Below are 23,207 nucleotides of genomic sequence, written 5' to 3'. Positions count from 1 at the left end.
CCTACTGTCACTGGGAGATAATCAGATACACAACCGTCTAGAGACACTGTCTGCTTTCTATCAGATAGGTAATTTGTGAACCATTTGAGTTCTACATCTTTAACCCCAATCCAGGACAGTTTCTTCAGTAACAGGCAATGATCTACTGTATCAAAAGCCTTTTTCAGGTCTAAAAACACAGCCCCCACTAGGTTTCCACTGTCAATGTTTTGATACACATGGTCAGTGACATCCAGTAATGTAGTAGCGGTGGAATGACCTGGCCGGAACCCAGACTGCTGTTCAGAGAGAATGCTGTGATGGTGGAGATATTCCAGGAACTGACCATGTACCTCTTTTTCAAAGGCTTTCATGATGACTGGAAGAACGGATATAGGCCTATAATTATTTGGATCCTCTTTTTCCCCCCCTTTGTGTATTGGGGTCACCTTAGCTGTTTTCCATTCCTTAGGAATGATACCAGATGAGAGAGACAGATTAAATATGTGGGTCATAGGTTTGCATATACACGGTGCAGCTGCTTTTAGCAGTCTTGAGTGTATCTTGTCCAACCCTGTGGCCTTGTTAGTCCCTAAGACTCTGAGCTTGTCGTATACAGTAACTTCTGTTACCTCCTTGAAGGCGAAAGTGGATGTTAGCTTCTTGTACTTATCTGGGCAAACCAAGTTACCTGTCTGGTTCGTGAACTTCTCAGCCAACTTGTTTCCAAGTTAAAGGGCAACAGGCATTTAGGACAGAAAGGGACATCAGGTGGAAAGTCAAAGGTCAGGGTTAAAGGGCGGAAAGCATTTGGCTGCAGGACAGAAAAATGGATTGTCAGGTGGAGGGTAAAAGGTAAGAGGTCAGGGTTATAGGGCAAAAGTTACCCACCCGTTCGTTCCTGATGACAGTGCAGATGCACTCCCTACAGAAGACATGAGCGCAGTGCGTGATGACGGGCAGGCGGAGGGTTAGAAGTTAGAGGTGAAGGGTTAGAGGTTAGATGGGAAGGCTTAGAGGTTAGATGGGAAGGCTTAGAGGTTAGAGGTGAAGGGTTACCCACCCGTTCGTTCCTGATGACAGTGCAGATGCACTCCCGACAGAAGACATGTGCGCAGTGCGTGATGACGGGCAGGCGGAGGGTTAGAGGGGAAGGGTTAGAGGGGAAGGGTTAGAGGTTAGAGGGGAAGGGTTAGAGGGGAAGGGTTACCCACCCGTTCGTTCCTGATGACAGTACAGATGCACTCCCTACAGAAGACGTGCGCGCAGTGCGTGATGACGGGCAGCCGGAGGGTTAGAGGTTAGAGGGGAAGGGTTAGAGGGGAAGGGTTAGAGGTTAGAGGGGAAGGGTTAGAGGGGAAGGGTTACCCACCCGTTCGTTCCTGATGACGGTGCAGATGCACTCCCGGCAGAAGACGTGCGCGCAGTGCGTGATGACGGGCAGGCGAAGGGAGTCCAGACACACGCAGCACTCCTCGTCTGCTCCGGAGCTGAGCACGGCCTTCAGCACCGACATCAGCTTCTCACGCAGCTCTCCGCTCGTGCCGGATCCCACCGCTGGAAACAAGTTCAAAACAAGGTCAGTCAGGGTTAGGGTTAGGGTTAAAGGGGAAGGGTCAACTACTAGCTTATCACGCAGCTCTCCGCTCATGCCAGATCCCATCGCTGGAAACACATAGAAAAGTCACTGGACTGTCTTCTAAGGGGGAAATCTAAGCTAAAAGAGAATCGATACTAAGCAATGAACAAGCGGGCTACCTTTCTTAAGAGTTTGGGAGGCTAAATTGCAGCTAGGGAGGAGTGGCTACCTTCAGTGAGAGTTTGGGAGGCTAAATTGCAGCTAGGGAGGAGTGGCTACCTTCAGTGAGAGTTTGGGAGGCTAAATTGCAGCTAGGGAGGAGTGGCTACCTTCAGTGAGAGTTTGGGAGGCTGAATTGCAGCTAGGGAGGAGTGGCTACCTTCCGTGAGAGTTTGGGAGGCTAAATTGCAGCTATGGAGGAGTGGCTACCTTCCGTGAGAGTCTGGAGCGCCCGTGCGACCAGTGAGGGGTGACAGCACAGCTGCCTGAGCCTCAGCAGAACAGCCAGCACGTCTGCGTAGTGGGTCAGCACCGAGCCCTCACGGAAGTACCTGCACAACGACACATCAAAAATTAGTGGGTCAGCACTGAGCCCTCGCGGAAGTACCTGCACAACGACACATCAAACATTAGCACTGAGCCCTCGCGGAAGTACCTGCACAACGACACATCAAACATTAGCACCGAGCCCTCGCGGAAGAACCTGCACAACGACACATCAAACATTAGCACCGAGCCCTCACGGAAGTACCTGCACAACGACACATCAAACATTAGCACCGAGTCCTCGCAGAAGTACCTGCACAACGACACATCAAACATTAGCACAGAGTCCTCGCAGAAGTACCTGCACAACAACACATCAAACATTAGCACCGAGCCCTCGCGGAAGCACCTGCACAACGACACATCACACATTAGCACTGAGCCCTCGCGGAAGTACCTGCACAACGACACATCAAAAATTAGTGGGTCAACACTGAGCCCTCACGGAAGTACCTGCACAACGACACATCAAACATTAGCACTGAGCCCTCACGGAAGTACCTGCACAACGACACATCAAACATTAGCACTGAGCCCTCACGGAAGTACCTGCACAACGACACATCAAAAATTAGTGGGTCAACACTGAGCCCTCACGGAAGTACCTGCACAACGACACATCAAACATTAGCACTGAGCCCTCACGGAAGTACCTGCACAACGACACATCAAAAATTAGTGGGTCAGCACTGAGCCCTCACGGAAGTACCTGCACAACGACACATCAAACATTAGCACCGAGCCCTCACGGAAGTACCTGCACAACGACACATCAAACATTAGCACCTGTTTCTCTTTGCGCATCTGTTTCTCTCGCACATCTGTTTCTCCTGCGCATCTGTTTCTCTCGCGCATCTGTTTCTCTTGCACTTCTATTTCTCCTGCGCATCTGTTTCTCTCTCGCGCATGTGTTTCTCTTGTGCATCTGTTTCTCCCGCGCATCTGTTTCTCTTGCACTTCTATTTCTCCTGCGCATCTGTTTCTCTCGCACATCTGTTTCTCCTGCGCATCTGTTTCTCCCGCGCATCTGTTTCTCCTGTGCATCTGTTTCTCCTGCGCATCTGTTTCTCCCGCGCATCTGTTTCTCCTGTGCATCTGTTTCTCCTGTGCATCTGTTTCTCCCGCGCATCTGTTTCTCTCGCGCATCTGTTTCTCCCCCGCATCTGTTTCTCTCGCGCATCTGTTTCTCCTGCGCATCTGTTTCTCCTGTGCATCTGCTTCTCCTGTCCATCTGTTTCCCTTTCGCGCATCTGCTTTTCTCTCGCGCATCTGTTTCTCTTGCGCATCTGTTTCTCTCGCGTGCATCTGTTTCTCTCTCGCGCATCTGTTTCTCGCGTGCATCTGTTTCTCTCTCGCGCATCTGTTTCTCTCGCGCATCTGTTTCTCCTGCGCATCTGTTTCTCTCGCACATCTGTTTCTCCTGCGCATCTATTTGTCCTGCGCATCTGTTTCTCTCGTGCATCTGTTTCTTTCGCACATCTGTTTTTCCTGCGCATTTGTTTCTCTCGCGCATCTGTTTCTCCTGCACATCTGTTTCTCCTGCGCATCTGTTTCTCTCTCTCGCATCTGTTTCTCTCTCGTGCATCTGTTTCTCTCTCGCACATCTGTTTCTCTCCCGCGCATCTGTTTCTCTCTCGCGCATCTGTTTCTCCTGCACATCTGTTTCTCCTGCGCATCTGTTTCTCTTGCGCATCTGTTTCTCTTGCGCATCTGTTTCTCTTGCGCATCTGTTTCTCTTGCGCATCTGTTTCTCCTGCGCATCTGTTTCTCTCGCACATCTGTTTCTCCTGCGCATCTATTTGTCCTGCGCATCTGTTTCTCCTGCGCATCTGTTTCTCTTGCACATCTGTTTCTCCCGCGCATCTGTTTCTCTTGCACATCTGTTCTCTTGCGCATCTGCTTCTCTTGCGCATCTGTTTCTCTCACGCATCTGTTTCTCCTGAGCATCTGTTTCTCCCGCGCACCTGTTTCTCCCGCGCATCTGTTTCTCCTGCGCATCTGGGTTCTCGGCTGTACCCCCTGTAGTCATGCCACCACACCGCACAAATGTAAAACCTTCTAGTATAGTGTTCCTTAAATCGGAGTCTGTGTCTCCAGTCTTCTTACCTGCCGACCATCACCTTCCCTTCCGTTGCCATGGAGTCGTACACCTCCCTCTCATCCGCAGACATCTCCACATGCTGGATAAACACAGTCCTGGGAGGCAGCTCAACCAGTGGCTTCCCTGCTACCTGTTGTGTCTTTGTTCTGCGCATGGCCAGGTTTCCCATCAACTTCTGCAGGCACCTGTAGAGAGAAGGAGGGAGTGAATGAGTGAGGGAATGGATGAGTGTTGGATAAACACAGTCCTTGTCGGTAGCTCAACCAGCGGCCTCCCTGCTACCTGTTGTGTCTTGGTATGATGCATGGCCAGGTTTCCCATTAACTTCTGTAGAGAGAAGGAGGAGCGAATAAGTGAGGGAAGGTGTGAGAGTGAGTGAGCAAAGGAGTGAATGAATGAGTGTTGGATGATCACTGTCCTTGGCGGCGGCAGCTCCACCAGAGGCTTCCCTGCTACCTGCTGTGTCTTTGTTCTGCGCATGGCCAGGTTTCCCATTAGCTTCTGCAGGCGCCTGTGAAGAGAAGGGAGGGAGTGAGTGAGTGAGGGAAGGAGTGAGTGAATGAATGAGTGTTAGATAAACACAGTCCTTGGCGGCAGTTCCACTAACGGCTTCCCTCCTACCTGCTGAGTCTTGGTTCTGCGCATGGCCAGGTTTCCCATTAGCTTCTGCAGGCGCCTGTAGAGAGAAGGAGGGAAGGTAAGAGTGAGTGATGAATAAATGAATGAATAAATGAATGAAGTTCTACCAGCGGCTTGCCCTCAACCTGTTGAGTCTTGGTCCAGCGTATGGCCAGGTTTCCCATCAACTTCTGCAGGCGCCTGTAGAGAAGAGGAGGGAGGGGGTGAGTGAGGGAATGGATGGGTGTTAGATGAACACGGTCTGAAGAGGCAGTTTGATTAGCAGCGTCCCTTCTACCCTCTGTTTCTTGGTCCGGCACATGGTCAGCTTTCCCATCAACTTCTGTAGGTGTCTGTAGGAAAAAGGGTGTGGAGTTCTTGAGACTTTGGGCATTCTAAGGCTTCCTGAGGGAGAAATAGCCTTTAGACAGGCCACAGTTGAAGACCTATAGTTGCATGACCTAGTGGCATTTCAGGTCAATCAGAACTGTATGCTGGCCAGAGGATCTGCTCCTCTGGGTTAGGGGAGCATGGTCAGGGCATGGGGATGCAGAGCCCTTGTTACCTTCTTCAAAGCAAGCCCTCAAGACTCACTTCAACCGCTCTGGTCGCCCTGTCCGATGGGTCGCTCGATGGTGTGTCTCCACCACTGCAGGTCCGTGAAAGGTTAGGGTCAGGGTTCAAGGGTTAGGGTTCAAGGGTTAGGGTGAACATATCAAGACTCACTTCAGCGCGCTCTGGTCGCCCAGTCCGATGGGGCGCTGGATGGTGCGTCTCCACCACTGCCGGTCCGTGAAGGGTCAGGGTTCAAGGGTTAGGGTCAGGGTGAACATAACAACACTCACTTCAGCGCGCTCTGGTTGCCCTGTCCGATGGGGCGCTGGATGGTGCGTCTCCACCACTGCCGGTCCGTGAAGGGTCAGGGTTCAAGGGTTAGGGTCAGGTTTAGGGTTCAAGGGTTAGGGTGAACATAACAAGACTCACTTCAGCGCGCTCTGGTCGCCCTGTCCAATGGGACGTTCGATGGTGCGTCTCCACCACTGCCGGTCCGTGAAGGGCTCCAACTTCAGGAAGCAGACGATCGACCACAGGTCCTTCATGGAGTTCTGGATGGGGGTGCCTGGAGACGGGAGACAAGGAAGGCGCGTCTTTAAGACGTACTGTAAATGTGGGGTCATGTGGCAAAACGGTAGAGTTCGTCTCAGAACCAAATAGTTCTTGGTTTGAATCGGGTCATGTCACCGATCTTGTGCCCTAGGTGTAGTTACAGGTGTAGTTACCTGTGTGTACAGGTGTGTAGTTACCTGTGCACAGGTGTGCAGACTCACCTGTGAGTAGCCAGGTCCTCTCCGCCTGCAGTGCGAAGGCTGCCTTGCTCTGCTGTGCTGCAGGGTTGTACAGGTGTAGTTACCTGTGTACAGGTGTGTAGTTACCTGTGCACAGGTGTGCAGACTCACCTGTGAGTAGCCAGGTCCTCTCCGCCTGCAGTGCGAAGGCTGCCTTGCTCTGCTGTGCTGCAGGGTTGTACAGGTGTAGTTACCTGTGTACAGGTGTGTAGTTACCTGTGCACAGGTGTGCAGACTCACCTGTGAGTACCCAGGTTCTCTCAGCCTTCAGTGCGAAGGCTGCCTTGCTCTGCTGTGCTGCGGGATTGCGGATGGTGTGCCCCTCGTCAAGCACCACTCGGAGCCACTGGACCTTCTGTAGGGGGCCGCCCTTTCCCTGGGATACAACACAAAACACACAGGGATTCAACATTCAACATTCTTTTTTCACCTAACCGTTTATTCTTTCCTTTCTTCGTTCCTTCCTTCCTTTAATTACCAGTGCCTTAGCATTCATAGCCATCATCTTGTAGGGAGTGAGCACCTCAACCTGTCGCTCCATTTTCATTCATTCATTCATTCGTTTGTTCATTCATTTGTTCATTTATTCATTTGTTCAGCAGTACCTTAGCATCCAAGGCCATCATCTGGGAGGTAGTGAACACGACGTCCTGTTGTTCATTCATTCATTCACTCACTCATTCATTCACTCATTTATCCATCCATCCATCCATCCATCAATCCATCCATCCATCCATCCATCCATCCATCCATCCATCCACCAGTACCTTAGCATCCATGGCCATCATCTGATAGGAAGTGAGCACGACATCCTGTTGTTCATTCATTTATTCATCCATCCATCCATCCATCCATCCATCCATCCATCCATTCCTTCATTCATTCATTCATTCATTCATTCATTCTGTAGTAGTACCTTAGCATCCATAGCCATCATCTGGTACGTAGTAAGCACGATGTCCTGTTGCTCCAGCACCTTGTGATCCTTGGTGCGGTCTGGTCCGTAGTACGTGTAGATGTGCAGGTCCACATTCGGGTGGACATGCTCTTCTAACTGGTCCTGGTACATATCAATCAGAAAATAGGTTTTTGTTAAAGAAGTGCATGTGGAATTCAGGGTTGTAGCCAGCCTGACATCATTTTCCGTCCCCTCGATTTCGAATCCTATGGAGCACCCAAGGAGCAACGTTCCTAGGGGGGTCCGGAGACATGTTTCCCTGGAAAATTTTGAAATGTAGACCATCTGAAGTGCTGTTTCCTGCATTTTGAGGTGTAAAATTTGCTGGTAGACTAAGCTGTTCAACGGCATCTGTTTTGGTGAAAAATTACACAAGGGAAACAGTTTTACATTATCGATTTTTGTCTGTTACAGAGGATGGAATGGGCCAATTTTTTTTCTGTCCCCAGCTGCAAAATTCCTTGAAAGGATGGAAGGACGGGTGCTGGCTACAACCCTGATTTGGATGCAATTTGAAGCTTGCTAAAGTACAAGTGGAGGAGTGAACAACAGGAAATATGTTTAGTACTATACAGTATGTACCAGACAAATCCTTGAACAATAAACAGAAGAGTACATTGTACAGTACATGCATAGTCATGCAGACATAGGTCTTTGTGAGTGCACATCATTGGGAATGCTTGAGTATGTTTTTGAGAACCTTTGTGATTCTTTGTGTAATGCCGGGTGTTCGGGGTATGTATGTCATGTATGTATGTTTTTGAAGTGAGTGAGTGAATCAGAATATATGTATAACTGTTTAATCTATGTTTGTGTATACTTACGATCCAGTTACTGAGCACGGACAGCGCACACACCACCGGGGTCGTGTGTTTGTTTGTTTGTGTGTTTGTGTGTACTCACGATCCAGTTACTGAGCACGGACAGCGGACACACCACCGGGGTCGTGTGTTTGTTTGTTTGTTTGTGTGTTTGTTTGTTTGTGTGTACTCACGATCCAGTTACTGAGCACGGACAGCGGACACACCACCGGGGTCGTGTGTTTGTTTGTGTATTTGTGTGTACTTACGATCCAGTTACTGAGCACGGACAGCGGACACACCACCATGGTCGTGTGTTTGTTTGTTTGTTTGTTTGTTTGTGTGTACTTACGATCCAGTTACTGAGCACGGACAGCGGACACACCACCGGGGTCGTGTGTTTGTTTGTTTGTGTGTTTGTGTATTTGTGTGTACTTACGATCCAGTTACTGAGCACGGACAGCGGACACACCACCATGGTCATGTGTGTGTTTGTTTGTTTGTTTGTTTGTGTGTACTTACGATCCAGTTACTGAGCACAGACAGCGGACACACCACCATGGTCGTGTGTTTGTTTGTTTGTGTATTTGTGTGTACTTACGATCCAGTTACTGAGCACAGACAGCGGACACACCACCAGGGTCATGTGTTTGTTTGTTTGTGTGTTTGTTTGTTTGTACTTACGATCCAGTTACTGAGCACAGACAGCGGACACACCACCGGGGTCATGTGTTTGTTTGTTTGTGTGTTTGTTTGTGTGTACTTACAATCCAGTTACTGAGCACAGACAGCGGACACACCACCATGGTCGTGTGTTTGTTTGTTTGTGTATTTGTGTGTACTTACGATCCAGTTACTGAGCACAGACAGCGGACACACCACCAGGGTCATGTGTTTGTTTGTTTGTGTGTTTGTTTGTTTGTACTTACGATCCAGTTACTGAGCACAGACAGCGGACACACCACCGGGGTCATGTGTTTGTTTGTTTGTGTGTTTGTTTGTGTGTGTATACTTTCGATCCAGTTACTGAGCACGGACAACGGACACACCACCGGGGTCATGTGTGTGTTTGTTTGTGTGTTTGTTTGTGTATACTTACGATCCAGTTACTGAGCACGGACAGCGGACACACCACAGGGGTCATGTGTTTGTTTGTTTGTGTGTTTGTTTGTGTGTGTATACTTACGATCCAGTTACTGAGCACGGACAACGGACACACCACCATGGTCATGTGTTTGTTTGTTTGTGTGTTTGTTTGTGTTTACGTACGATCCAGTTACTGAGCACGGACAGCGGACACACCACCAGGGTCATGTGTTTGTTTGTTTGTTTGTGTGTTTGTTTGTTTGTTTGTTTGTTTGTGTGTACTTACGATCCAGTTACTGAGCACGGACAGCGGACACACCACCAGGGTCATGTGTTTGTTTGTTTGTTTGTTTGTGTGTTTGTTTGTTTGTTTGTTTGTGTGTACTTACGATCCAGTTACTGAGCACGGACAGCGGACACACCACCAGGGTCGCGCGAGGTCCCTCCGCCTCTGTCCTACCTCCGCATGGAGGGGATTCCAGACCTGCACAGCAGGGGCACAGGAAAACCTGAAATACCCACTAGAGCCTACATGTACAACAACTGCTGAACGATACATTAGCAACCACTCCACCAATCTCATACAAAAGGGCCTTTCTTCATGTTAAGTGCATTTTGTTGTGTTTAAAGTCATACTTTTGCATCATTCAACATACTTCAATTATTATAACATCAAGGATTAGACAAGTCCAATCTTGGTCACCCTTTGATCTAGTTGGATGGTGGATCCCCAATAGTCTTTACATGGACAAATTAATTGATGAATAAATCAATCAATCAGTAAATAAACACAAACAAGTGGCCCCACCTGTAATTTTGGTTGCTGTCACCTTCCTTGAGTCCTTCTTGCCAGTGTTGGACTCGTCCATAGCAGGGAGGTCTGGTAGTTCTGTGCAGAAACAAGACACCATCGGCGTACATGTAGTACATACAGAGACACATCACAGCATGTGGGAAACTGTACATACATCTCGTGCTGCGTTTCTAAACTCAGGTTCAGGTTCAGCTAATGATATAGGCCCAGAGGTTCAGGTTCAGGTCCGGACTCAAAAGTCCAGTGTTTGAGGAGAGCCAGACCCGGAGCAAGTTACACCCTCACAAAGCTCCTTCAGCTTTCCCCTGAGACTTCCCCTTGGCACCTGCTGTAATTCAGCTTTGCCCCTGACGGTGGCCATTTGACACAAAGCTGAAGTGGAATTACACGGGTGGCAAAGAGGAATGACAGGCTGAAATACAGCGTGTGACAAGGGGAAGCCCGGGGGCAAAGCTGAAGGAGTTAGGTGGGGTGATGTTAAAACTCCCACTGTTTTTATCAAAAAGAGTACAGGGGTCCTTCCTGATGTGAGCTTTGGATCAGACCTTACGGTCCAGTCTTACACAGTTTGTACCTACTGTACAAAACTAGTGAATCACACCTGAAGATCAGTTAATGTCAACAGACAAAACAAACTTGTACTTACATAATTACACAGCTTGAACAATAAGAAACTGGTGTATTGCACCTAAAGTCAGTTTACCAGTTATACAAAACAAACAAACTTGTACTTACATACTTACGTAGCTCGTACCAGACAAAACTGGTGTGTTATGCCTTAGAAGTCAGTTTACCAGTTATACAAAACAAACAAACAAACTTGTTGTGTTTATTTACCATCGTCATCTTCGTCGCTGATGACATGCAGCTGGCTGTTTGACACGTCCGGAGGGGAAACTGTCAGGTCAAAACAAACAAACAAACAAACAAACTAGTTGCGTTTATTTACCATCGTCATCTTCGTCGCTGATGACATGCGGTTGGCTGTTGGACGCCCCCGGTGGGGAAACTGTCAGGTCCACAACGTCTTCGGAACCTCCAAACTTTCCCTTCAACGTCTTGCCTTTCCCCTTGGCTTTGCCTTTCGCTTTCGTCTTACTCTTAGCCTTGCCGCCCTTCTTGGTCTGTTTCTCAGGAACGGGAGAGGATGTCTTTGCTGTGTGAAGGTCGGAGGGACATGTATTCAGTCATATTTGGCCACATCTTAAACTTAAATATCATTATCTGGTATATGATCCTTGAAAACACAGTTAATAGAATTTTCATCTAACAGTGACTTCTTTTTTTAAAGGTAAACACATGTGCTTCCAAATTTTCGATGGCTATCTTGTTCATGGAAAGATCTAGTCTCGCAAGAGTACATGAACAAGATGGACTGATTGCCATAAAAAATTTGGAGGTACGTGTGTATACCTTTAAGAAGAAGTCACTGTTAGATGAAAATTCTATTATATTTAGTAAAATACTGTAAATGCAGAAATGTTCGCGGTGGATTAATGTTCGCGGTTTTCGCGGTGACCACTTCACCGCAAACTTAAAACCACCGCGAACATTTTTCTATTATGGTATTAGACTGCAGTCTATGGTGTTGCCGCAAACTTAAAACCACCACGAAAATCCTTTTTCCCGCTACCGCGAAATTAAATCCCCGCGAACTTGAATGCATTTACAGTAGTATATTTGGAGAATGGCGTCAGACCAGGCTTGGGTCCAATGATACAGACATGACTACATCAACACAGTTATACGTAGTGTCATTGGGGATAGGCCGGGCCATAAACAGGCCATAAACAGAAGACCACAGATGGCATCAAAGCTAAAAGTTTGGGAGATCAGGTTTGATACACTAAACCAGGTAGATCCACTTCCACAACTGCCAGGCACCCATGTGCGTGTACTGAGACAACCCATTACCTGAGGAGGTGTTTCACATAGCTATATACATTGTATGTCGAGGTTTAATAGAAGAAGCGTGCAAAGCCTAGTGGTTAGCGGCTCTGTCCCTAGTGTAAGAGGCCAAAATGGCATACACCCCCCCTACGGCAGTAGTATAGCCCAGTGACCCCCGAGGTCACGGGATTCGGATTTGACCAGTTCAGTTCCAGACATGTTTCCAAGAATACAGACACACTTCAGAGCAGTCCTTGTCTGAGCCTCCTTTCATCTGAGTATCCTTGGGGTGAGGGACAGGGCGGTCAAATGTTACCTTACACTAGAACTAGAAGCTGTGAATTTGATTCCGGCTGTGTCGCTCACCAGATAAACATGCTACCAGAAGGGTTCCTCACATTTTTAGGACAAGAGGTTAAACACAGACAGACTGACAGACACACCAAAAACAATCGTCGTATCCGTCGTATCCATTTTTGATTATACTGCTGCTGGGATCCCTGTCACAGGGGTAGGCAGCAGTCGGATAGTCTTCACACTGTGCTTCCATGCGGCTGACCTGTCCAGTGAGTCCAGCTCTGAGCTTCAACTCTTCATGGTTTGCCTCGATGGCCGGACCCTACCTTCCGCACCCGCAAGTCAGCGAAGCCCGCGACACTACCGGCTGCTCGTCGGTGACTGCTACCGGCACTGCCTGTGCCTTTATCTGTATGAAGACTTTCCATTTCGGTTTGGATAGGGCTTAACACCCGTTTTTTACAGCACACCAAAAACAATACCTGCATTTAATCACAGGATACAGTGGAGAAACTTGAAGAAAGACAGTGGACTGCTTTACCCTTTTTCCTGGGGCTCTCCCCATCAGTAATGTCCTCTCCATCCTCCCCACTGCTGTAGGTGTATCTCACTGGCTTCCTGGTGGTCCTGGAGCAAAATTAGTAGGAAAAAGCATTCAACAAAACATTCTACCTGGTGAGAATAGTCAGCTGGCACCGCTTCTTGACTAAAAGTTTGGGTGGAGAATCCATGTGCCTGTCGGACACCAAATATTTAGCAAAGGTTTGTAGGCTTAAAGGTTGTACTTGGTAAAAGTTAAAAAGTTGAACCCTTCCCGCGCCAAGATGGTGCATATGGCGATGCCCATCTCTGTTTCATTAGCCCTGGGCCACACACAACGCAATCACTACAGCAGGGGGCTAGTCCACGTCTGGTAGTGGTGTGTGTTCAACTTCCATGCTCTTTCCCGAATGCTGAGTGCTAAGCAGAGAAAGCAGCCTGTACCATTTTTAAAGTCTTTGGTATAACTCGGCCGGGATCAAACTCACAACCTCCCGAATGCAAGGCAAACACTCTACCCATTTGGCCATTGCACCGGCTACTCATTTTCACCTGAGTATGTACTTGGTAAGCCATGGTCAAATGTCTGTATCGAGGACAGCAGGCATGGCAGACTTCACACCCTTACCCATACTACTTAAGTTGCGACCCTCCCAGCCTACAGATAAAAATAGGTGCACTGAGGATGTGTGTCCAGCTGCATTGCGTAATGCAAGTTCACCTTTTTCCGCGGGGTAACATTTATCCATTGTACTCAAAACCAGGGTATTTAGGGTTATCTTGTCAACGCACAGTGGTTTTTAAACTGTACTATTCTCAAAACATTGTAGTTTAAAACCACCGCCTGTTGGCTCGATATCCCTAAATACTCTGTTTTGAACAACAACGGATAAATGTTACCCTGTGGATAAAGGTGAACTAACGGTATATTGGGAACCACAGAAACACACTGGTGAGGCTGACATTTTGACGTCATCCCACCCAGATTTTTCTGGTGAAGACTTGCATGATTTGATATATGATTTGACCTCTGACCTCCACCCCATCTCTTGACATATTGATTTTGACCTTGGAATGTTTTCGACATGAGTATGGACACTGATTATGTTTTGACGCACCGGTTTTATGTTTTCTGTACTGTATGTTGTCCCTGGGTGTTCAAAGTTTGACTGATTGTTACCACGTTTTTGTCCTGTATTTATTATTTACATGTATGTTTGATGGGCCCCCTTGGAAATCAACTATGCACTGTTGTAGCGGCTACCCATCTGTTTCAAGATGAAATAAATAAATAAATAAAGGTAAAAACACACGACAGATTTAAGTGAGTATCAGGAAGCAGTATAAATCGGTGTTCTAGCCAGTCTAAATTTTTTCGTCTCCAGGATTTTCAACGGAAACCCTGTCAAGCACCAGAGGATTCCATACGATGGTTCTAGGGGGGCCCAAGAAAATGTTGAAACGATATTTCCTGCATGTTGAGGCAAAATTTTGCTGGTAGAGTAGACTCAGCTTTGGCTGGGGATTTTCTGGAGATCCTTGCAAAATTTTACTTCTTTAATATCTTTACATGCCGATTCTGTATCTGTATCTATACAGCCGGTATAACCGCCCTTCGGTGTAAAACACCAGCTTCTGTATCTGTATCTATACAGCCGGTATAACCGCCCTTCGGCGTAACACACCAGTTTCTGTATCTGTATCTATATAGCCGGTATAACTGCCCTTCGGCGTAACACACCAGCTTCTGTATCTGTATCTATATAGCCGGTATAACCGCCCTTCGGCGTAACACACCAGCTTCTGTATCTGTATCTATACAGCCGGTATAACCGCCCTTCGGCGTAACACACCAGCTTCTGTATCTGTATCTATACAGCCGGTATAACCGCCCTTCGGCGTAACACACCAGTTTCTGTATCTGTATCTAAACAGCCGGTATAACTGCCCTTCGGCATAACACACCAGCTTCTGTATCTGTATCTATACAGCCGGTATAACTGCCCTTCGGTGTAACACACCAGCTTCTGTACCTGTATCTATATAGCCGGTATAACCGCCCTTCGGCGTAACACACCAGCTTCTGTATCTGTATCTATATAGCCGGTATAACCGCCCTTCGGCGTAACACACCAGCTTCTGTATCTGTATCTATATAGCCGGTATAACCGCCCTTTGGCGTAACACACCAGCTTCTGTATCTGTATCTATATAGCCGATATAACCGCCCTTCGGTGTAACACACCAGCTTCTGTATCTGTATCTATATAGCTGGTATAACCGCCCTTCGGTGTAACACACCAGCTTCTGTATCTGTATCTATATAGCCGGTATAACCGCCCTTCGGTGTAACACACCAGCTTCTGTATCTGTATCTATATAGCCGGTATAACTGCCCTTCGGCGTAACACACCAGCTTCTGTATCTGTATCTATATAGCCGGTATAACCGCCCTTCGGCGTAACACACCAGCTTCTGTATCTGTATCTATATAGCCGGTATAACCGCCCTTCGGCGTAACACACCAGCTTCTGTATCTGTATCTATATAGCCGGTATAACTGCCCTTCGGCGTAACACACCAGCTTATGTCAAAGGCAGAAGGACAGATGGGGGCATGTCCTACCTGGAGGGTCTGGACCGGATGTTGGGGGACACCACGGGCGGGGCCGTCTTTGCACGGGTCAGCTTCATCTTCGGGGCGTACTCCGGATCCTCTGCCTTCGTCATGGCAACCATGTCGCTATCGGAAACTGGGCTGTCCGACTCCGACTCTCCTGGAACAGTGACAAATTTGCAGATAAGCCGGGAATAGTTTAATGAAGATGGTAAATGCGTCTTTTTACACAACCAAGTGTTCATAGGGCTGACAACACAGTTAGACCTCTCCATAGGAAAGCATGTTAAAACAAGGCTTCAGAAAAGTAATAAGCCCAATTACAATCTAAAACTTTTTCTCCACCAGACAGTTAACAATGTTGTAAGCCTGGTAAAGAGTTTGACTGCCGTCTATTGTCGCTCACCCGACATGCACGCTACTAGAAAGGGTCACAATATTTCAGATGATAAAAGATTTGCGCCTGTCTTCTCTGTCACGACCAGTGGAAGAACAGCTCTTTGGTTAGCTTAACTAGATCAATATCACTTTCACTTTTTCCTATTATCATCAACACATATTCAGAACAAAGAAATGTGGCAGTTCGTGTCCTGAAGTTAAACTTGACTCACCCGACACACTTTCCTCCGACTCCGTCTCTGTGTCGCCCTCTTCGCTGTCTGAATCAACCACAAACTTCTCCTTCTGTCCAGGCTTCATGGTCTTTTTTCTGTTGCTGCTCCTCGCCCCTCCCTTTCTGGCTTTTATGGACTTTCCCTTTAAATAAACAAACAAACAACAACAATTATCCACTGCTCATTTTCAAAGTACGGCCACCTTTACCATTTACTCGTCCATTTACTAATTCTTCATTCATTCATTAATCCATCCATCCTTCCTTCCCTCCCTCCCTCCATCCACTATCCATCCATCCATCCCATTCTCCACCATCCATCCGTCCGTCCATCCGTCCATCTGTCCATTCATCCATCCATCCTTCCTCCCTCCCTCTATCCATCCACCATCCGTCCCTTCATCCATCATCCTTCCCTACATCCCTCCCTCCCATCAGCACCTTGGTTGTCATGGCAGCGCCCTCCTGCGGCAGGACCAGCAGCTTCCCTCCTTCCCTCCCTCTTCATCCATCCTCTCCCCCCCTCCCTCCACCATCCCTCTCACCCTCCCTCCCCCCTTCCTCCCTCCCTCCCTCCCATCAGCACCTTGGTTGTCATGGCAGCGCCCTCCTGCGGCAGGACCAGCGGTTTCCCGTCACGGAAGTTGCTGAGGATGAGAGAAATCACCACCAGGGTCTTCCCCAGCCCCATGTCATCCGCCAGGATCCCTCCCCGCACGCTCTGCGGTCGCCTAGCAACGGGAACAGTACAGAGTTAGATGGTTGCTTAGCAACAGGAATGGTACAGAGTTACATGGTATCCTAGCAACAGGAATAGCACTGAGTCACCTAGCAACAGGAATGGTACAGAGCTAGATGGTTGCTAAGCTACAGTTACATGGTCTCCTAGCAACAGGAATAGAACAGAGTTACGTGGTTGCTTAGCAACAGGAATGCTACAGTTACATCATGGTATCCTAGCAACAGGAATGGTACAGAGTCATATGTTGCCTAGCAACAGGACTGTTCAAATTTTACATTGTTAACTCTCTGCAGTTGCCTGGCATCAAAAACAGTGAAAGTTACAAAATGAACCACACATGTGAAGTGCACACACCTGGTAGATGTGAAGTTGGTGACGGAGTTGAAGAACTTGTTCGCTGCTCGTTCCTCCCAGAATGGCGGTAATTCGCCCGAGTTTTCCCGCCGCGCCATCCAGGCCAGCGCCTGTTTCTGGTGGGGGAACAGCGGTGTCCTGATGGACTACAGGGCACGGGGAGGTCAATGTCAAGGTTACATGTTTTACTGTTTCTGGTGGGGGAACAGCGGCGTCCTCACGGACTGTAGAAGTAGACAACATAAAGGTCTAATGTGAAATAACAGCTACTCAAGTAACTGCATATGATTTTCATGTCAAATGATTTTAAAAATGGTTAAAGATAGCATCTACAATCTTTCGAAGCAAGAAGGTGCCCCGATACCTGACAGGGTTCTGTCTGGCCCAACTCAAGGATGTTCTCTCTTAATCAACTTAAAAATTAAGCTAATTAACTGAGAATGTAATGAGAAGGTGCCCCGATACCTAACATGGTTCCGTTTGGCCCAACTCAAGGATGATCTCTCTTAATTAACTTAAAAATTAAGCTAATTAAGTAAGAATGTAACAAGACGGTTCCCAGTTACCTGACAGGGTTCTGTCTATCTGAACTCCAAACTCAAAGATGTTCTCTCTTAATCAACTTAAATAATGAAGCTAATTAACTGAGAATGAAGCAAGAAGGTGCCCGTTACCTGGCAGGCTTCTGTGACGCCCGTCTGGTCTGATTCCTGGATGGTCTCAAACAGCTGATCTAGCTCGTTCTTCATCTGGGGAAGAGGGAAAAACAAAGTCCCATTGTTTGTTTGTTTGTTTATTCTTGACTCATAGTGTCGGGACGTTTTGCAGGAGAAAGGAGAGGGAGGATTTTGTGGTGTTTCCAGTTCACTGCTGAAACATTTCTGTTAAACTGTGGGAGAGGACAACCTCAAGTCAACCACACAGACACTCATCCTACCCTTAATTTAGAGCACAGGGCTGAAAATCTGTCAACACAAACAAACACATAAAGATGATGGTCTTGAGCACAAGCAGAAAAAAAGAAAGAAAAAGGGGATGCGTTTCTCAGCTTTGTAGACTTTTTAAGGTAGAACGAGCCATTACTTGAGGAATGTTATCATGTGACTCATTTTGCCCTGAAGAAGGCTGAGTACATAATAATAATAATGATAGTACAGGGCTGACACAAACAAACAAAACAAACACAAACACCCTCATTCGACCATGATGTAAATTTGACTTCTTTTTGCTATGTTTCCTGTGTTATCTCATGTTAAGGTTAAACTTTTTATTCACGTTTGGCAGTATGATTTTATGTTATCTTAGTTATATCTGATTTTGCACAACATCTATGTTTATGTTACCTATGTAATTTGGTTTCATAGAACTTCATGTATGATTATGTTATTGAAGTTAATTTGCCACCAGGCGACATGCTTTAACCCTGGTTACATAAAGAACAAACAAACAACAAACAAAAAACAAACAAACACCCACCTCAGCCTGTGTCATCTGCACAGCCGACAACAGCACGCGATCCATGTACGATGGCCCAGCCCCCTCTCTCCCCCCTTCACCAGAACCCCCCCTGTTGGTCCCAGACCCCCCTGCGCCGGCGGGGGGTTTTATCTTGTAGCCGTGCTGCCCCAGCTTCAGGATGGTGTCCTCCCTTCTCTCCGGCCGACCCCAGAAGGTCAGGTCAACCGGCATGGTGAAGATATTCATGGCACCATGGGGTACAACACTGGTCAGGATAGAGGAGTGAGGGAACAAATGAATGAATGAATAAAAGATCAAAGTACAAAAGATCAAAGTACAAAAGAAAGAATGGATGTGGTAGCCTAAGAACAGATCCTACAACATTTCAACAACAGCATTTGACTGTCACTCTGTGAGACTGTGACCATGTCTAACAGATACTAGTCAGGGTTCTAGTCAGTGCAGTTGCTCCTAGGGCGCTTCTGCTGTGATTTGGGCCTCTACCACATGTTTCAACCAGCATGGGGGACTTTGCTGTTGTTTTGTGACACGGGTAAAAAATGTTGGCTTATCTCCTTGAATTTGGCCCTCAAAATGTAGGGAAACAATTTTCAGTTAGAGGATGCCTCAGCCTCCTACAATGCTTGTTGCTGCACTGCTTGCCAATTGGCTTGGACGTGCTATGATGCGCCCTACGCTGTGAAAAATCCTGCCAGTAGCACGTTGAAGAAACGAGATCCAAATCACAGCATAGGGATCAAAATCAAAACATAGGAGATCCAAATCACAGCATAGGGCCTAAATCACAATGCCTGTCGAGAACAGGACATGGTGGCCCTTGTTCTCCTTAAAAAAACTCAGCTGCAGAAGCTCACCCCTCGACCCTGGCCAGCCCCTGGTCCACGATGTAGGCCAAAGGTCGCGCCAGTTCACGCTTGATGTGTCCGACTTGCACTCCCATCACGTTATCCACGCGCACCGCGTTACTGTCATACGGGTTCCGCGGCTCGCGCACCAGCGATACCATCTCGTTGTTGTTGACCTGCAACAAAAGGTAAACAAACAATCATTATCACCCAGTGCACTTACTTCAGGGTACTGGCTGAAAAGGCAGAAAATCTTGGTGTCATTTACAAGGAACAAATATAGCAGATCAGTTGATTATCTGATTAATTAATTGATGGATAGACAGAACTCATCTCTCCCCTGAAGCACATGTTCCTGATAACTACAGCTGGATGATTGATTAATTGATTGATTAATTGATTGATTGGCAGATGAATGAACTGCCTTCTTGCCGGTAGTACATATCCCCCTCATTGGACTGTTCCATTGATTGATTGGGAGAGGGGTGAACTGATTGTTTGATTCAAAGGACTTCTCCCAGTAGTACCTGATGGCTACAGCTGATTCACAGATTGATATTCAGAATGATTGACAGATTGACAGACAGGACTGACCTCTCCCCTGTAGTACCTGATCCCTACGATGTTTCCCCTCAACGTGCCGAACAGAACCTCGTGGTCCAGATCATCGTCACCCATGGCAACGGTCGTCATGTCGATGGTGTCAGCTGTCAGGTCCTGGATGACCTGAGATAACCTCAGGTTCCTCAGGCTGGCAGTACTGTCGCTGTACCTCGGTCCTCTTAGGGTTAAAATCACAAAAATAACTTTACTGGAACTGTACCTTGGTCCTCTGAGGGTTAAATCACAAAAATAACAGTACAGCAGTACATGTCGCTGTACCTCGGACTTCTGAGGGTTAAATAGCAAAATAACAGAACTGTTGCTGTACCTTGGTCCTCAGGGTTAAATCACAAAAATAACAGAACTGTTGCTGTACCTTGGTCCTCTGAGGGTTAAATCTAGAAAATAACAGAACTGTCGCTGTACCCCGGTCATCTGAGGGTTAAATAGCAAAATAACAGAACTGTTGCTGTACCTCGGTCCTCTGAGGGTTAAATCACAAAAATAACAGTACAGCAGTACTGGTGCTGTACCTCGGTCCTCTGAAGGTTAAAAATAAAATCACAAATATAACAGTACAGCAGTACTGTCGCTGTACCTCGGTCCTCTCAGGGTTTAATCACAAAAATAACAGAACTGTTGCTGTACCATGGACCTCTGAGGGTTTAATCACAAAAATAACAGAACTGTTGCTGTACCTTGGTCCTCTGAGGGTTAAATCTAGAAAATAACAGAACTGTTGCTGTACCTCGGTCCTCTGAGGGTTAAATCACAAAAATAACAGAACTGTTGCTGTACCATGGACCTCTGAGGGTTAAATCACAGAAATAACACACCCTCCTTTGCAGTAAGTAAGAAACAAAGAAAAGCAGCTGACCTGACTTGCCTGGCTTGCCTAGAAGAACGAGAAGAGCTCCTACTTCGAGACTTCTTCTTCCTCCATCCTCCCCAGCCTCCTGCTCCTCCTCTGTAGTGTCCCCATCTCCTGAACCTACGGGGCATGGCGGCGGCACCAACACAGCAGACAGCAGAGCAGGGGCTGAAAATAAGGGCAAATACAGAAATGAATACATGGAACTTCTTTCCTGTGAGTAAAATGGTCGATGGGGTGGGTACCAGAACAGAGTACCGGGTACAAAACCAGTTTTTCTTGTTGGACTGGTCGAGAAAAACTTTGCCTGGTATCCAGCTGTAATATACAAATGTAGTTCCCAAGTCTCTCCTCTCCTCTCCACAATTGTGGAGAGACTCGGGAACTATATTACGGCTGGATACCAGGCTAGAAAAACTGGGACCTGAAAAATTTGGCAGACCGGATGCTGGACCTATTGGAAAATGAATAGATTATATGATCAGGCATTCACACGTTTTGGGGCTTACCAATTGAAGAAAATAACAAGAGAGAAGTACCGTAGAGGCTATATTCATTTCTACCAAGATCGTACAAAGGCAGCTAGTCTTAAAGCATATACAGTTGCATGAGTAACTGCTTTTTGGCAAACCCATCTATGTTATGAAAATCTTAACCATGGTCTGTTTTCTATTTCGAGGTCTTTACCTTAAGGCTATGACATACTAGTATTTCACATACTAGGTGAAACGGATGCTTTCAGCATTAATACCGGAGTCCTTCAAGGTGACACTTTGGCCCCGTTCCTCTTTATCATTTGTCTTAACTACGGTCTTCTATATCCGACACAGAAGGGCTAACCCTTAGCTGGTGAAGGAGTCGACGACACCCAGCTGAAACCCTTGCTGATCTAGATTTTGCAGATGATATTGCTTTATTGGAAAACACGATAGAACTTGCACAAAATCTTCTTACTTCGCTTCCAGACAAAGTACATGCATTTAAATCCAACAACTGACAGTTTACTTTGGGTCTCTGACGGCTCATAAATCGAATGCGTTTCTGATTTTAAATACCTAGGCGGTTACTCTGTTAGTGAACATGACAAGGATGTAAGGATCGCTCAGGCATGGAGTGCCCTTCACTCTCTACTACGTAAAATTTGGAAAGCTCCCAAATAGAAAACAAAGACAAATGTGTGAAGCTATTCTGTTGTATGGTTCAGAATCATGGGTATTGAACACGTCACGCTCCAAAAAACTTGATGGTACTGATACCAGGATGTTAAGGGTAGCGTATGATACACCATGGTGGAAACGGATTATCAGCGGCTAATGGATTATCAGCTGAGCACTTAAAGCACGCGGGACCTCGGCTTACTGTTTTGTTGTCACTTTTGTTCTCGGCCATGCTAGTGCACAGTCATGTTTCCTCTACTCTACTTAAGGTCATCCTTATCCCGATAATTAAGAAACAAAACCTCAACCCCTCTCTTAAGAATAACTACCGCCCCATTGCTATTTCTAGCCCAATCTTCAAGTTATTCGAATCGCTTCTTCTCAACCGACTGGAGAAGCATCTGACTTCCCCAGCGAACCAATTTGGCTTTAAAAAGCACCATGGTACAGACATGTGCATTTTTGCCCTCAAAGAGATCATCTCCTATTTTAAAAGCCGATGTTCTCCCGTCTTTGTTTGTTTTCTTGATGCCGCCAAGGCTTTTGACAAGGTTAATCACTATGTATTGTTTCAGAAATTGATAGACAAAAACGTACCTGTATACTTAGTGCGTATCATTGTATATTGGTTTAAGATGATAGTCCTCACTGTGCGCTGGGGGACTACCGTCTCAAACAGCTTCAGCCTCGGTAACGGTGTCCCCCAGGGCAGCCTATTGTCCCCGTTATTGTTTAATACGTATGTTGCAGACCTAACTGCGAGGCTTAATTCCGCCAATGTCGGCTGCTTCCTCGGTAAGGTCTGCGTAAATCATTTATTGTATGCCGACGACATCTGCTTGATTTGCCCTTCTGTAAAGGCCCTACAGAAATTGATCAATGTTTGCAAGTCCTTCGGTCTCGCAAATGACATGACATTTTGTGATAGGAAAACGAGTTGTATGTATTTCCCCTGCAAGCGTATCCGCTTACAGGGGACGCCTCCCTCGGTTACGCTCAACAGCAGACCTTTACCGTATGTCCAATCAACCACATATCTTGGCTACCAAATTACTTCTGATCTTTCCGACGATGACTCCATTCGCAAACAAACTCGCTATCTGTACACCAAAGCCAACACCCTATCCCGAACATTCGGTAACTGTTCTGCTGAGACAAAACGAGTCCTGTTCATGTCGCATTGTTGTTCCCTGTACTGTGTACAGGTGTGGTCTAATCACAGCGCCACCGCGCTCCAGAGAGTCAAAGTTGCATTCCACGACGCCCTCAAAATCATGACGTCGCAACCTAGATCCACCAGCAACAGCTGGCTGTTTGCACTGTTGCGCTTAGACACCTTCGACGCCAGGAGGCGTAAGCTGACGCATTCATTT

General features: G+C 47.0%; 1 protein-coding gene across 1 annotated transcript in view; it reads right to left on the bottom strand.

Moving 5' to 3' along the window:
- LOC118427890 (helicase-like transcription factor) overlaps positions 1-23,207 on the bottom strand; it is a 31,331-nt gene that overhangs the window by 6,665 nt on the left and 1,459 nt on the right. The window contains exons 2-21 of the mRNA XM_035837853.1: positions 20,684-20,845; positions 19,798-19,984; positions 19,213-19,379; positions 18,356-18,602; positions 17,554-17,628; positions 16,880-17,025; positions 16,370-16,514; positions 15,782-15,926; positions 15,180-15,330; positions 12,556-12,641; positions 10,777-10,983; positions 9,822-9,902; positions 9,403-9,497; positions 7,086-7,229; positions 6,410-6,545; positions 5,845-5,943; positions 5,550-5,586; positions 4,211-4,390; positions 1,988-2,109; positions 1,352-1,536 (exon numbers count right to left, since the gene is read on the bottom strand). Coding sequence (XP_035693746.1) covers positions 1,352-1,536; positions 1,988-2,109; positions 4,211-4,390; positions 5,550-5,586; positions 5,845-5,943; positions 6,410-6,545; positions 7,086-7,229; positions 9,403-9,497; positions 9,822-9,902; positions 10,777-10,983; positions 12,556-12,641; positions 15,180-15,330; positions 15,782-15,926; positions 16,370-16,514; positions 16,880-17,025; positions 17,554-17,628; positions 18,356-18,602; positions 19,213-19,379; positions 19,798-19,984; positions 20,684-20,808 — 2,760 coding nt within the window. The 5' untranslated portion in view covers positions 20,809-20,845. The remainder of the gene's footprint in view (positions 1-1,351; positions 1,537-1,987; positions 2,110-4,210; positions 4,391-5,549; positions 5,587-5,844; positions 5,944-6,409; positions 6,546-7,085; positions 7,230-9,402; positions 9,498-9,821; positions 9,903-10,776; positions 10,984-12,555; positions 12,642-15,179; positions 15,331-15,781; positions 15,927-16,369; positions 16,515-16,879; positions 17,026-17,553; positions 17,629-18,355; positions 18,603-19,212; positions 19,380-19,797; positions 19,985-20,683; positions 20,846-23,207) is intronic.

Source organism: Branchiostoma floridae, chromosome 12, assembly GCF_000003815.2.
Source record: "Branchiostoma floridae strain S238N-H82 chromosome 12, Bfl_VNyyK, whole genome shotgun sequence".
NCBI lineage: Eukaryota > Metazoa > Chordata > Leptocardii > Amphioxiformes > Branchiostomatidae > Branchiostoma > Branchiostoma floridae.
The sequence above is the reverse complement of the archived record's forward strand: the minus strand, read 5'-3'. Positions and strand labels throughout refer to the sequence as shown.